Source organism: Eimeria acervulina, genomic scaffold (genome assembly GCF_000499425.1).
Source record: "Eimeria acervulina Houghton genomic scaffold, Eah_scaff29, whole genome shotgun sequence".
Classification (NCBI taxonomy): domain Eukaryota; phylum Apicomplexa; class Conoidasida; order Eucoccidiorida; family Eimeriidae; genus Eimeria; species Eimeria acervulina.
This window is the reverse complement of record NW_013547901.1, coordinates 69,241-84,832: the sequence shown is the minus strand read 5'-3', so window position 1 is coordinate 84,832 and position 15,592 is coordinate 69,241. Positions and strand designations below refer to the sequence as shown.

The 15,592-nt window shown below is 50.6% G+C and overlaps 3 protein-coding genes across 3 annotated transcripts; 2 read left to right on the top strand and 1 right to left on the bottom strand.

Annotated features, from left to right (window-relative positions):
* Nucleotides 1-2,294: 2,294 nt before the first annotated feature.
* Nucleotides 2,295-5,211, top strand: EAH_00006680 (hypothetical protein, conserved; the record flags this gene model as incomplete). The annotated part of the gene is made up of 6 exons (XM_013392442.1): nt 2,295-2,386; nt 2,490-2,755; nt 2,938-3,192; nt 3,408-3,674; nt 3,822-4,375; nt 4,486-5,211. The coding sequence occupies 6 exons, from the start codon at nt 2,295-2,297 to the stop codon at nt 5,209-5,211; spliced, it is 2,160 nt and encodes a 719-aa protein (XP_013247896.1).
* A 992-nt stretch (nt 5,212-6,203) lies between these two features.
* Nucleotides 6,204-8,185, top strand: EAH_00006670 (hypothetical protein, conserved; the record flags this gene model as incomplete). The annotated part of the gene is made up of 4 exons (XM_013392441.1): nt 6,204-6,389; nt 6,542-6,647; nt 7,583-7,758; nt 8,102-8,185. 4 exons carry the CDS (start codon nt 6,204-6,206, stop codon nt 8,183-8,185), a joined length of 552 nt encoding a protein of 183 aa, XP_013247895.1.
* Nucleotides 8,186-9,403: 1,218 nt separating this feature from the next.
* EAH_00006660 (hypothetical protein, conserved) lies at nt 9,404-15,022 on the bottom strand (the record flags this gene model as incomplete). Its single annotated transcript, XM_013392440.1, has 9 exons — nt 9,404-9,829; nt 10,000-10,279; nt 10,424-10,737; nt 10,898-11,760; nt 11,969-12,499; nt 12,649-12,891; nt 13,047-13,541; nt 13,670-14,339; nt 14,636-15,022. 9 exons carry the CDS (start codon nt 15,020-15,022, stop codon nt 9,404-9,406), a joined length of 4,209 nt encoding a protein of 1,402 aa, XP_013247894.1.
* Nucleotides 15,023-15,592: the final 570 nt, after the last annotated feature.

Below are 15,592 nucleotides of genomic sequence, written 5' to 3'. Positions count from 1 at the left end.
ATATAGGTTTTAATGAGATTTAGGGAAGCGTGTGCAGGACTGGTGATTGGACTGAAACCCGACAGGTTGCGAAGTTCGCAACACAGATAGAGGCATTGACCAAGCTCGAAAAACTTTCTTGACCGTGATTAGAAGAGCAGACAGTTTACTATAGTCCTTGCTAATTGAGGTAGTAGATGCCTTAACATGTGTTGGTAGATCCTACAAGCGTTTTCTTATCCCTGTGGTAAATCCCCGTGGTATCCTTACTCGTGAATGGAGAAGAGTAGTGGAAGATGTACGTTTTAAAGGGACGCAAGCATAGCTCATGCATACTCAGTCGAGGTTAAAATGCTTGCTGGAGGCAAATGAGCTTAGTGAGGAAGATCAAACCCTAGCGTGCATCACTGAGTAACCTCAGACCATCAGCCTTTTCCCTGTCCTCTATATATTTCTCGGCGGTGCACCAGGCAAGAGAAGAGGGCAAACCACCCTTGGGTGCTTGGTTCTTTTGTTGGGGATTCATTTTTGTGCTCTTTCCATACGAAATACGTAATTTGCTACTTCTGGGGTTGGCAAATCACTCGTTCATTTGAGGCAGAAGTCACAGCTCTAATTGGAGTGTGTACGAGAAACTGGAACCCCTCCACTGTAGCCTCCTCCTTTCGCAAAGATGGCTCTGACCCTCGGACTAGGGAAAAAAATCTAACGGATACATGCGCGCAAACTAAAAAAAATAAGTCTCTATGGGATGCACTGCACTGCAATGTCATGTGGCCTCATATTTAGGAGACCTCATAAACCTCATAAAGCCGCAGCAAAAACTCAACACAACTTGCAACAAGCGGCCTCCTGCAGCGAAGCTCACCTGCAGTACAAACTGGAGTACTTTGAAGATTTGTCAGTCTGACTCGTTTATCCCGTCTGGACTGGCAAAGACGACGACGCGAGTCCAGCCTAACAGTTGCATTCGTGTCTTGCCTCAGCTGGTAGAAGGGATATACCTGGTAGAAAGCTTACCTGTCGCACTACACCTGGTGCATTTCCACTGCATAGCCAACGGGAGAGGATAAACAACTTATTGGGTACGGGTTAAATCGGTGCATGAGGAGGGGTGCCTTCACAAAGCACCAGGGTCATGCTGCACGTCGCTAGTCTGATTTGGCAATACGCGAGAAATCTAGGAACCTAACTCCATGAAATCTAACACGCTGAAAATAACATATCAAATAGGACAAAAGGTGAGCGAAAAGAACAAAGAGTCCACTTGGAAACTAGTAATTGAGCTTGCCACGCGGTGTCGGCGCCACATACAACGAGGGTGCTCCTATCTCTAGGCAAAGGAAATCGCGGGCTGCGATGTAGTTACCATTTTTGAGCGTTCCCCAAAAAAACTCAGCTGATGTCCCATGCAGTCTCCAGGCATCCTAGCCTCAGCAAAGTAACGGCCTACCGTTCAATCAGGGAGGCCGAGGCTTGCCCTTAGTTACACCGCTCCTCCATGCAACTACCGTCCCAAGGCAACGACGTATGCAACCATCCCCAAGCACTCTTCCGATACATATACAAAACGCAGAAAATTTCTGAACATTGCTTGGCTCTCAGTAGCCAACCTGACCCGCGGTTAGGGATGCAATTTCAGATGGTGTGTGGAGTATGGAGCCTGTGAAGGTGCCTCTGCATGCGGCCAGCCTCATCAGCCGCAGTAGAAAAGACAGACTTGGTAGGGACTAACAAGTATCATTCTATATAAGACCGGGGGGAACGAAAATAAGAAGGTTTACTAGTCATGAAGTCTTCAGCGTAACCGTTGCAGTGGACCACTGGGCGGGAGCGGATTGTGCCGGCCGCTACGGAAGGCTCATAACTCAGTTAAAATTGTTAAGAGCAGCAGTCGAATGATGAATTAAGTCCTTTGTTGCCACAGAATGCACGTTCTGGCTTGTGCCCGCTGCTCCCGAGCCAGAGGGCGGCGTTTTGGGGCTGGCAAAACGTAGGAACACCCGAAAAGGTTGAATTCTGCCAATATTGGCAGCCGCTGACTCTCCTAAATAATGCTTCGTAATCTTTCATAACTGCTTTTGGTGGGATTTGGGGGCTTAGCTAGTGTCTTCGCGAGTATGAATGCCCTCACTGGGCAGATACACTAGCAAGTTAGGCAGATACCAGCTAGCCTGGGCACCTGGGCTGGCTGTTCCATTACAAGCAGAGCTATTAGATGAGACTAGAATGCTGAACGGATGCCGCTCTCCCAAACGCCGCGGTGATCTACACGGGGAGTTCGCGCAGAGCTGTCATGGAGATCTGCGACTAAGATGTGGTTTTGGGGGGGAACTTCGAGCAACTCACCGCAGAAAGATGTGACTGACATCTCTCCTCAGGAGTTTTACTCCGGCGACCACCTTCTGTAAGGACGAACGATTCGAGCGATGGGGGGAAGATAAGTATCATGACTTCGAAAGGTTCGCATGCGCGCCTCTTCGTGTGGTGGGTGGGTTTTCGTCCCGCAGGAGGTTGTTGGATTCCCTGCCGCCGTATGACGCTGTCGACGAGAGGAACCGGGACTTTACGATTGAAACGCTGCGCCAAGTTGCTGAGGTGCTTGTCTGGGGAGAAAACAACAATCGAGGATACTTCGACATTTTTTGCGAGCAAAATGTCCTGTCATACTTTGTGCAACTGGCTGAGCAGCCGACCATCCCCAATGCAGTCAAAGTGCAACTTCTTCAGACGCTGAGCATCATAGTGCAGAGCATTAACAAAGAAACGGCGGTTTGTAAGTGCGAAGAGGGAACCTTACCCTTGGCACACTCTAAGACGCTGTCAATTTTGAGCGAAGCTGCCATCGTTTTATGCGTGCAACGTACGTGCACATGCAGGGAGCCTTATATCAAGGTCTCACAGCAAATTGTAAACCTATGGGGGTTGGCGAGGTAAATGTGCACTCCGTTGTTGCAGATTACATGTTCAGCAACAACTACATAAATTCATTGTTGAGCACGAAGTTTGACTTTGACGATGAAGAGGTTGCGAGCTGGTATGTGTCCTTCATCAAGAGCTTGTCGCTGCTAGTCAATCCGGACACAATAAAGCTCTTCTTGAACGATCGAGCGAAGCACTTCCCAATATACAGCGAATCCGTTAAGTTCTTCAGAGCCAAGGATTCGATGGTCCGTACGCACACGCGGAACGTGACTCTCAGCATATTCAGAGGTACCACTCTCCCCTCCAATGGCAAGAAATTTTAGGACCCTATCAATTCCTTTTTCCTCACGAAGGACCTGCGTGGCTGTTTGTGCCGCGACCGCCACAGATCGGCTGGCAAGGGCCTCGAATCCCGCTACCGTGGATCCTGTACATGTTCTTTGCGTTGAATAGAGTTAGCTTGCGTGTCTTTAATCCGTGGCTGTGTGTGGATGTTTGCACAGTCCAGGACCTCTCTCTACGGGCTTTTCTCATAGAGCGGCCTATTTTCTTTTCACACGTTGCGTGCTATCTCCGGGAGCTATTGGACGGCCAACTTTTACGCTTGACAGCTAACCGTGGTGCCTCACCAATCTGTGGCGTTCAGGATGGAGTGCTAGAAATAGAAGAGATGCTTTTCTACATTCAAGATATTTTCAGTCTGGGCGTTGAGGAGTTCTCAGAGCTCCTTGCAGCGCGTCTTCTGGTGCACTGCTACTTGCCCCTTATAGGTTAGGAGACCAGGATATGCTTCTTCATGACGGAATACCGCGTATAGTGTAGGAAGAGATTTGTGGCCCATTGTAAACTGGAATGCATTCATTGTGTACGCAATCCCCATTGGAGTCAGCGGTGTAGGCATATGCTCATGCGCGCAGGCATGCTTGCACTTCGGGTTGAGAGCAAGAGGGGGCGGGACCATTCGGACTCGGTGAAGACGGTGGCGAGCGCGCATGACAGTCCAGATGGTTGCCTCCAGTTACCTGGCAGCGGAGACGAGCACTGCCGCATGGGCTCTCCAAAAAAAATTGGTGAGCGTGAAGGCATCCTCCAAGTGGAAAAGCGTCTTGAACAGGGTTGGATGTGGGGATGGAGCACACCCGAGGATCTTCATAACCCAAAGAGCGGTAGTGGGACGGTGGACGAAGTAGGATATACTGACGAAGGCGCAAATAGTTTGCCTAGTGAAACGGTCGACCTCAGCAGATCATGGCGGGCTAGAGCAGCAGAAGCAGTGTCGAGGAGGCTTGGCGAAGGACCACGGGAGAAAGTAGCGGGCAACGCATGTATGGTGCGAGACGAAAGCAACGTTTCTGGTCCTTGTCGAGCTAACAATTTGCAAGACGCCCAGCTACAAAACCAATGGAAAAGCTCCACCAGCTCTGACGGGGCGCTGCGGCTTGTATTGTTTTTTCTGATTCAGACATTTAATGTACGTCTTTGAGTTAGGCAGGGGCAGCTGCTACACCGACCGGAATGGCAATTCACAATAGCGCTGACAGGGTGTTCTGTTTCTCTGTACCCTCCCTGTGTGTGTATCAGTGCATTCAGAGTGAAAAGTTGCTTCAACCTCTCGTAGCTGCATTGCTGCTGCAGCGAGTACCCAAGCCGCTCTACGACTTGATAGTTGCCAAAGCACCAGCCACGCCACAGGCCTACAGAAATTTGCGGAATCCGACCGAATGCGCAGGGAATATAGACATGTTCCTCCCGATTAATGAGCTATCCAGCAGTGACGAGGCCGTCGATGTAACTAGTGAGGGCGGTGACGCGAGGAAAAAGAGCAGTCAGGCTATTGAAGGAACCGGCGAGGAACTTTTTCCACCTGCAGGTGATCAGATGAAGGCGCATTCAGTCCTGTCTTTCGAAGATCGCATCCGTATGCTGACGACGTCTGTGGATGCTCTCCATAGACTGGGCTGTTCTGACGAGGTAGATTGCATGGAAGGATTTCACTCTTGGGGAGAAGCCTGTCAGCCGAGAGATTCGTCCTCTCCTGTTGGCACCATACTGGGTGGAGCGTCAATCAGGGGGCAGACGGAGGGGAATCACATCAAGTGGTGTCATAATCCTGTCCAACAGTATCTCTTGACGCTGCTGGATGGTTGCGAGCTCGCGAAGCGGCAGTGTGACGTTTGCTTCCTGATGCTGGCTATTCTACTGCAGTCCATATTTCGCCATCCTTCCACCACAACAGTGCGTCTAGTCTGCCCTTTATCACTGTACCATGCCGGAGTCGAGCGCAGAGCACAGTATCAGCACCGGTAGATGATGGATGCTGGCAGCGTACCAGGTAGCCTCTAGCTCTTGGTTAGTGTTGTGCTTGCATGCTGAGTAGTAGCCCGTCGTTGCGGCGCAGTAGTAGTACAAAATAATTGCAAGGTGTCACTTAGGCGAAGAAAGGAGCCAGGTGTTTACATCAGTCAAGTAAGTTCAATGGATGGAGCTTGTCTCCTCGAAAGGCTTCACGGATGCCATGGTACTTCCATAATGCATTGTTAAATCATCAGGTGAAGTATTCGCTTTGATTGCTATTTTCAGGGGGTCTTAATGCGTTCGTGCATCCTGCCAAGTAGGGACCCTACAGCGAGCAGAAATACCTTGGGGATCTCGGGTTTTGGAAAAGCGGGCTCTCGGTGAGGCCTTCACCGACATGCAACTATTGATCTCGATGGAGCATTTGAACAATGGCCCGCATGGAAGTCCTGTGTTCGTTTTTGCATAATGATGCTGAATTCCTTTGGTTCTGCTCGCCTGGCAGGCAGAAACTTAAATCGGAACCGTCCACACCTGAGCGGATCACTATGGCGCGGCATAACACCTACAATCATCAAATGAAATCATTTGCCTGCTTGACGTCGCCCACAAAGCATACTCATCTTGAAACTGACGATGTCTTGTGGCTACCGGCCAGTGCACCACCTAGTCCGTCCCTACGACTTCATCGACAATCCGAATTGCAGGGTACCTACAGCGTGCATGAGTGCACATTCTATGACAAAATGAGCTGGTGCTTCACAGCACAGATGCTGGATGCTATCCACGCCCACCTACCCAACCCATTATTACGCCCAATTACATTGAGGTATGCTGCCAAACTCACCGGTAATCTCCAGCACAATGCACTTCGTGCTGCCTGCCTTTTGCAATATTTAGTGTAATAGTCTTGCTGTCATGTGCATACTGGCATTTCGTGTTTTGTGTTGCTCTTGCACGCGTTGATATTGTTCAATTTTCACTGGCTTGTTTTGAACTTCAGGATGGTTCTCTCAGTCCTTGCCACGCTTATAACAGAACACATTATGAAGGTTCAATCCTCTGAATACCGAGCGAGGTCTCTGAAGGTGCTTCTCGACAAGGCGCAAAAGCTAAGACGTGCAGCGGGAGTGGCGACGAAACTTTGTCTCTCTGCACTATCGGACGGCCACACAATCGATGTTTTCTGGGTACGTAGTTTAATTCGTTTCTTTAACCGAAGAAATTTCGACCAGTAAAGCAGACGCTAAATGAGCTGTTTGTAGGAAAGGCTCTGAGAGTGACGGGTGAAATAAGTGACTTCATAGTAGTTTGATAAAGTATTTTTGTGAGCTTTGTTCAGGATGAATGGGAGGTGCATAGAATGGGGGCCATCACAGACTCGGCTTTTGCCCGCGACTTCCGTATTCTCCTCCCCCCCCCAACATCACAAACAGCCTCACAGACAGGTTAGGCCCGGCGGTTCGGTTACTTAGAATGTTGTACTAAGTTACTTAGAATGTTGCTCTAAACTCGTGCAACAGGCCTAAAGGGTTGACAAAAACGTAGATATTTGCAAGCTTGGTTTTCAGAATCAAAGGCCGGTGTGTTTCCTCCATATCTGCTGGTGGCCACGACTGACCAGGAGATCGAGCGACGGTCCATCCAGGTAGTTTATCCTTGGTTGCAAGCTTTGGGCACTGCTTCTATTTGCTGGCGAGGGAAACTTTTGCTTCTTCTGTCGCCGCTGTTGTATGCATTACTAGCTATTCCGTTAGTGGACACAGCCCGTTCATACGAGTCTGTCGATTATATATATATATATATATATATGGGAAGTGTGGGAAGTGATACCTGTGTTGAATTTGCCAACGCAGGTGTTTCTTCTCTTGCGGCGACTGCATCGAGATCTATCAGCAATCTTGCAGTCCGTCAGGGAAGCTCCAAATGAAGCCTCTGCTGTTGCGCAGAAGGCGTCATCAATCCTGAATGGCATGTCTGTGGAGCCCAACCCTCTTGAAAGTGAAGACAATGCAGACCTGTGTCCCCAGGTTGGCGAGTCCAAGACAGTAGGGGAAGACGCAACACCCAGTTAGTTTGCTCGCTTTTGGCAGAATGTCGCACTCCGCACTGCAACGGAATGTTTCAGCATTGTTGATTGCCTTTGGCGATGATATATGCCGCATAAATAAGGCATGGGAATGCCCAGAATTAATGCTTGGATTTTCAGAACTTTCGTTGGAAGGTCGTAATATTATCCGCTGCACTGTGGAAACTTCTTCTGGGCCTGTGAGTTTTCTTGTTGCAAAGCTCAGCATTACCTAGGTAACTTGGTAATTTGGAGCTCTAACCTGGTATCGTTTCCATCAAATATACAGCAGTTCATGGCTTGATTTTGGTGCAGGCAAGCATATTCGAAAACTGTCCTTGATAAACGTGTGGGTTGGCGGGATGCAGGCTACCCGCTACTGCGTGCAAGATGACAAGCGTCTTCTACTCGTGACCCCGTCCTCCATCTCTCCCGGCGTCGGAGATATCAGGTACCACTTGTGTGAAGGGAACCTGACCGTGTCACAGGCTGTGAGCAAGACCGCCTTCTGGGCAGGAATTGATGCGGCGCTTCCATTTGCGCGTTGGCTATGATGCACGCAGGACTTCCCATCCCTTGCGTAATGTTGAATGCCGCCTGAAAACGAACAGCTCGCGCTGCATGCATTTACTGGTTTTGGATATTGTGCGGCCTGCCGACGGACCTTCGCATTCACCGTCCAGCGAACCAGCAGAGGAACTGCCTACTATGCGGTATCATGCACTTCCTCTGTCGTTTCTTCCACCTTCAGCTACAGTTTGCCGCTTTCGCAAGAAGTTGTTAGAAAAGGTCGTATTTTGTTGAAGACGTCTGCATCTGCGGTGCTTTCTGCAGAGTCAGCCTGACAGCTCCTCCTCTCAAAGAAGGTTTTCGCATGGGGCGTCCGGCGCTTTGGGAGATCCGCCTGCACTTCGCTGATGCCTTGCGGTGCAGCACTGTTTTTGTGAGTGTGCAAGGCCATTTAAGTGCTTTGCGCCGCTAGAAGGGACTGGAGTTACAGTGCGCTCCCCCAAACTTGTGGCATGCGCGAATGTCCTACGTTTATCTGCGCAGCATTCCTTACAACAAGCACGAGGAATAGTCCGCCGAAATTTAACCTCCCGCATTGACAGCTTGCTTGAAGAAGCATAACTGTGCCCGGCCACTGCCTACGGGCTCGTTCCTACCAGCAGCAGCTTACCGCTTCCTAGAGATGCCGTCTATGCATGTATTCCCCCATGCGGTCAAGTGTACTGGTGCAAAGCAAAGAGTGCTTTGCACGCATAATAGCTGCAGCGTTGCGGACGCAGCGTTTGTGTACTTGATGACTTGGCTGTGCTTCAGCAGTAGGCCATAAGCATGGTGTAATGCCCACCAGTGGCGGGTGAGCGCAACTTTCAAATCGGCATTGGAGTAACGCATTAACTTGCTATACAACTGAATATCATACAGCGTTCACATGTACTTTTCAAGGCGGCTAGGATCAGGGCTGTGAGATTTGTATGGCCGTATCCGATACGTGTGCACCGAGACGGTCCCGGAAGCTGCGAAGGTCATCCGGTATGTAGATCCGGGAAATATTGTTTTGCGTTAGGAGTACGGGGAGATTAATTTAAGAAAAGAAGCTACCAAGGTCTGATAATGTTGCAAGAGGCACCATCCTGTTACTCATCTTAAGTGCTGCTTGACCTGCAGTGAAGCGTTCGACTTCCCGTTATGTCCACGACCTGTAGAGCTCCACAGTGACGCGTGCGACTTCCCGTTATCTCCACGACCTGTAGAGCTGTAGAGCTTTTGTAAAGCTTGTACTTATGACGGTTTCCGTGTCCGTTGCACCTACGCTTCGTTTACATCACTTGCTCTTCTTACAACTAGAAGTGGCTCGTCTGCGATCTACCTATCCCACTGTGGCCACATTTCAGCCTAGCGCCATGTATTTTGTCGCGACCTACGGCACCGGCGTCCAGAGTTGGGAAACATGGGCAATAGCTGAATGACCTGTACATTCCCACGCTGCTATCAAGTCAACAGAGTACCTGAAAACTTGGACAGTACGTCCAAGTAGGAGAAAAACAGTGCTGGGGGTGAAAGCACTGGAATGCGCAACGCGCCAGAGCGAAACGCAATGCAATTCAAACAACCAAAACATCGATTTAATTATGGAAGGCACGAATACTCCACTTCGTGAGCCACGATTTTGGCTTCTTCTTCGGGGACATCGAGTACTTTGGCCCAAAGAAGCACAACGTCTCTAAATAAGAAGTAGCGCAGTGCGGCGTGCGAATCACGCAAAGGGACTACAAGAGATATCTTGTCGGGGCGTTCCCACGTAGGCATCGTGCTTTCTGGACCTGAATGGCTCTCTGTCGGGCTAGACGTTCTGGATTTTCTAGAGACGTTGTATGGGCTGTTTGGCGGTCCCCGGCAGACACTCCTCGCAGACAGAGGCGCAGTGACACTCTCCTGAAGAAGCCTAAGGGCCAACAACACTAACAGCTGGCGAGGACGCAGACGGGGCGAAAGCGTGTCACAATTCCTCAAGAAGTGCAGCTTCGCTAGTAATACTATGTTCTCCTGGGTATCCTGTATCACAGTTACAACCACGCAGCCAACGGGCTCCAAATGTATGTCGCCGAAGATGGCACATTTCCCATTAGCAACCGGCCTTTCATAAGAGCCGCACGCCTCCTCCAGAGGATAAAACGTTGAACTAAGGGCCTAATCATGGTTGTGACGCCTTCCAGTGAACTTACTAAGACCCAAGCACTGAGAGCCTTGATCACCACATCGTAGACCCCTTCACTTAACAGTTGGGTTAACAAATGTTTCCTTCTTTTCTGTCGTTGAGTCCTCCCTCCGCCTGGAGGTGATTTCTCTTGCGATTTTGATGAACTGTTGTCAGCTGGAGGCAACCGCCAGTCTCGGCAGCTGTCAACCTCAAGGAGCAAATTCGGCATAGGCATGTGATAAACGAGCTGATGGGCAGCAAGCTGCAATATGCGCCGCTGGTTACGTACTGCTGGGTGTGTGAGCCTGCAAGATACACGCAGCGTGCACAACCAAGTGAATCAATACCTCTTCAACATAATCTCACCTAATAAGCATTTTAAACTGAATCTTTCAGTGAATGTCCTAGCCGTATCCGTGCCGAAAGTAGATGTCCAACAAACCCCTTACACGTGCAGGCACGTCCGCTGCGAAGTCAGACGAGCCAAGACAGCCAATAGCTCATTCTTAAGATCTTGAAGAAGGCAATATGCAGCAAAGGTGTAGGCCTGCAAGACCCAGTCTACCTTGCAGCAGCAGTGAGACTCATAAGGCGGAAGGCCTCTTTGCTGCGGAGCCTGGTACTGCTCATTACGGTTACTTCGTCGCTCGACGCAACAATGGGGACAGCAGCACGACGAAGGGATGACGAAATATCCTGTCTCAAAAAACCGCACAGTTGTCTGCACGACGGAGCCCGCGAAGCCACGCAAGTCGATCACAACCTGCGGCAACCCCAGACACCGAGGTAGAGAGGGTCTCGCAATGCATTTCCATAGGCTTCCGTGAGCTTTCTTATTCTTCTACGTCTAGTTTTTACATACTTATCAGAATCAAGGCTCATCAAACAATGTGAAGTATTAATCAGGTGCAAGTCGGCCTCACTTTGTCAGCTTCTCGGGCCTCCCAATGTGGTCGTGTCAGTTTAGCCTCAAAAAATGAGCATCGCGCCGCCAACAATGCTCTGTGAGATGATACCTCGTAGCCATCGGCGCAAAGCAGCGTCACATCCGCGAAGTGTGAGTGCAGAACGGGAGTGGGAAGGTCTCCTAAGGAAGCGCTGGCTTTTCCGCACGAGCATGAACTGCTTCCCTTGCAATCCGAAGGCGACTGTGTCAGTGTATCACTAATCGGCAAGCCCCCCGCAGACTGCTGCTCACGTTTTTTCTCTTCCTTCCAGCTCTGGGAGGATTCATGCGTGAGATTGTCACATGCCGCACCGGAAGCTGCATCGGCTAAGCCGAGCAGGCGTTGATTGCGCATTGGCGGTAAACTGCTCTGGTCCAAGCTCCCCTGTGTCGGTTTCGCTTCCGCAAGCCGACACACTCTCAAGGTATCAACAAGAAAAACAATGTTGACTGCCGGTACAGGCCTTCTAGGAGCGTTGTCCTGCATTGCATTAGTGTAAGCAACTGAAGTTGTGGCTCCAGCCAGAGGAGGTTCAGCCACCTGGCTCTCAGCTGCAAATCGTCTGGCATCTTCAACGCTTCCTTGCCCAGTAGGGGTTGTTACACCACCTAGGTCTTCCCTTTCAGGCGCTCCTGAGGAGCTACCCGCAATAAATGACGCCAAAAATGATGTGAGCGAAATGTTGCTGCGACTTGTCATACGACCCGAAACGCCATCCGGTTGTTGCTTGACAATGCGATTTGCCGCCTCCGCAGGAACAACAATCAAGCCTAGAGGAGACGGCAAGGCGTCACGCACCTCCAAATGCCGGGCATCTTGACTGATAACGGCTACCAGCTCTGCAAGTCAAATAAACAGTCGCAGTGGGCGCACGCCTAAGGAACCAGTTAACTGGTTATTATCCAAGCACCTGCTGCTGTCCAACCACAAGCTAGCGGCAGAAGGCTTCCCACTGCTCCAGCCCAGTTTCCTTCACGAATGAGGAAAGAAGGTACACTGGTTTACTGGGCTCGAAAAAAAACGGGGAAAAACGTTACGTCGACTCACCGCCGGTGATAAAATCGGAAGCACATGGCAGTTGCAGAGACGGTGATTTGCCAGTTATCCACCTTGGAGCGGTTTCTCTCCTGAAAGTGGTGCGGGCACGGAAGAGCATTGCAGACCCGAAATTAATAGCTTCTTCACCCGTTTTTGGTCGCCGAACTTTGACACCCGGCTGCCACAGAATGTATCCACTGCTTTCTGTGCACTCAGCCCGGGATGTCGCGAGGTCAGCTTCCCTGAGAGCCTTGAGTGCAGCAGTTCGCGCAGAGTTTCCTCCTTTACAGGATTCCCTTTTTGCACTCGCTACAGAAAGTGTGGACGAGCACTTCAGTCCCAGACCCCAGTCGCGCTGCTCCTCTGCCTGTATTGTAGCAGCAATCGTAAGTTCTGCAGTGCGCGCAGCTGCCGCGGCCGCTTTTGCTTCCCGAAGCGCGCTTCCACTATTATCCTCAAAGTAAGCGCGGCACACACTGCTGCTTGCACTCCCTCGAAACTGGCGGCAAATGGATTGAGCTGCCCCATGAATTGCGTCATCTGACAAACACAAACAGCACCTCTTGTAAAACTGTGCAGAGGCGCCTGAGCCACGAACACGGCAATTCCGAACCCCCTCTGCAAGAAGCAAACCCAATGTCTGCCTGCTGAAGGCGTGAGTGCAAGCTCTCATGAAATTAACAGCTTACCATCAAAACACTCAGAAACAGGGTAAAAGAAACTTGGGTCGTCATCGCAGGGACAAAACCACCAACTGCTGTGCTCTTCAGCTACTAATTCGTTCCGCTCTTCGTCAAGAGCTTGCTGCCCTTCGCGGTGTGCGCTGCGTGCCTCTTCACGCGGAGCCGTAGGGTAGTTCGGCGGCTGGAGGTTCCCGACGGAACGATTCGTGCTTGCCCTATGTCTCGCTTGATCCCGCATGCCGCCCTGAACTGCAGACAGACCCGCCAAACTCAGTAGTGAACTACCACTTTGTCTTGATATTTCTGTCAGCCACACGAAATGGCGGGGATGCTCGTTTGCCTGCCAGTCACAAATGCCTCCTACGAATAAAATACAGCGAGGAGTATTGATGACCAGCTCTTACTCGGATAATCTGCAGCATCATCCCCTGTACCCGCTTGTATTATTGTATTGTCCCTGCTACGCTGAATCGCACTCTCACTTCCTTGGCCTGTCACCGTTGTCTCGCCGGCAGATGGGACTCCGTTGGAATACTGCGTGGTAGAGAGTCTCGCCAGAGCTGCGAGTGTCCCTGCTTCACCAACTGCACAGGCAGAGCTCGCCCTGCTCATCCCTGCGCCAACTTCGGGACTGTTCAATCCGCCAGATATGGCCGTTGCGACGGCATTTCCTAGAGGTTGATGGCAATCTGTAGCTAATGACAAATGTGGGGAAATCGCCGGACTAATTAGACCAGTGCGCACTTTTGCAGCGCTCTTTGCAACCATAAGGATGCATCCGCTATTTGGGTGGGCAGCTAGTGATAGGCTGAGGACTTCACTCTGGGTAATTCCTCTACCAAAGCGCAAAACCACGGCACGGGCAACAGGGCCTTTAGTGTCCAAACAGAAAACCATTCCTGAACAGCGGTGACAGAACATCAGAAATTACAAAAGTTACTGACAGCATTGTCTAAAGTAACGATTTTCCGTATCAGGTAGGTGAGTGCACAACAAGTAAAGCTAAACCCAAATACATCGGCCTCACCTCTTTCCTCAACAGGAGACATGGCCTTGCTACGAGCTACTGTAAAGAAGCAGCGGCCTTCGCCATCAATGCAGCAGTTATTGACTTCCCAGTTTTCTCCTCGAGATGCGATAAATTCTTGCAGACGTCCGGATGCAAATAAGCTATCTGGGTACTGCTCTGTTGGAATACGAGCCCAATCGTGCATGCTTCTCAGGTACTCCCACTCTTGTGTGCTAGTACGCCCCGAACCAGGAGATCCTCGCTCTTGTTCCTCTTCAGCTGCATTCTCAAAATTAGGCGTACTGCTAGCATGCTCCCGTGCAGTAGCATCAGAACAATTGGAGGAAGCGTCCTCGTCATGGGCCAACTCGCGGCAAAGTTGCCCAACGCTGCATATTCGGCGGAGAGGGGCGATATCACCCTGGCGCCCAGTGCCGTCATCGTCCCGCAAAAGATGTGAAGAAGCGGATGTGGCGGTTCCTCCATAAGCGGATCCCAGCGAGCCACTTACACGTAGACGACTAGCAGCAGCCAGTGCCAGCTCAAGTAAGTCTCCCACCACGGTGACCGCGCCTCGCAATGAAACGCGCAATAGGAACTTCTTGAGAAAAAGATACAGGCACCCATCGTGATGGTTGCTCAGGAGAAGGCTCTTCTGTCGAAGCCCCTGCAGCTGCCGCTGGTCATACTGATGCCACACCAACGCACAAATGCAAGCCCCCCCCCTGACGTATCACAAACTATGCACATATGTAGCTGACCCCTCCTACTGAATTATTTCCTAAATGCAGATCTTAATCCATCAAATACAGTTTTCTTCGTGTACAACAAAGCACTTCACGGATTTCACATTGACACGTTAATTTGAAAAGGGATCTTTCTATGGGCAGTGGCATGACTAACTTGATTATTTCCCGTAAAGAGCTGGGAGAAAGCACGTTTTTCAGCCCGAAACAGTGCTGAGATCACATCTGCAATGCGTACTGGCACGAGTAGCTGGTTTCCTTCAAGATGGTCTTCCTCCGTGGCCATCTGGTAGCTGCAAACCCCTGTGTGCTGCTGTTCTGCAACAAGCGGCCGGCCATCTCCCTGCTCCCCATTTCGGATTGCTTCCGAAGGGGAAATTCCACTAATCGGTGGCCCCGGCCCTGCCGAGCCGCTGCGTCGTGCTTGATCGGTCAGACTACTACAGCTACGCTTTACTCTAGATGGCACAAGGCGAAAAATGCAAAAGTATTTGTCCAGAACGTAAAGGAAGCCGTCCACATGCGCCACAACGAAATACCGGCTAAACGCCAGCCGTGCGCTGCTGCCGTATACCTCGAAGAAACATGGTTCACCGGTGCTGTCATAGGGGCGAAAAAGAACCATATTCCTGAAATCTCAAGTGAGGCATGCCTCAGCAAAAAGCCCGAGCATCACCTACCTCAGCGGTAGAGTGACTCCACGGGGCCCCTTGAGCATGAGCGTATAGCGCCTCAATCCTTGAAGCAAAGGATTCTGTTCAAGTTTGCACGGAAACCACAAATCAGGTTCAAGTTTGACAAACATGCGAAGGAAGACGCAGTTAGTGCAATGCCTGCTGCACTGGCGGCACTCGACCGGTCTTCGACCGAGCATTGTCCCGCCGCAGCGGTCTCCCATAATTCCGCCCTCTATTTTCCACCCGAAAACAGAAGAAGATTATTACCAAACTTATTTTCCTACACCTTTTTGCAACTCGGTCTACCGAGGCGAGTGTACGTTCGTAGTGTATGACCGCTGGTCAGGACTCTTGAAGCGCCAGAAATTTCAACCAGCTCAACCAGCTCCACAGGAATATAAATAGCCTCTTTCATCCAACTATACATTGAATCAAGTAATGCAGTGATGTTTTCGTTACAGATCACTATGTTAGCCGCACCGTTGACCACGTGCAGCCTGTGGGAGCTGAGAAAACAG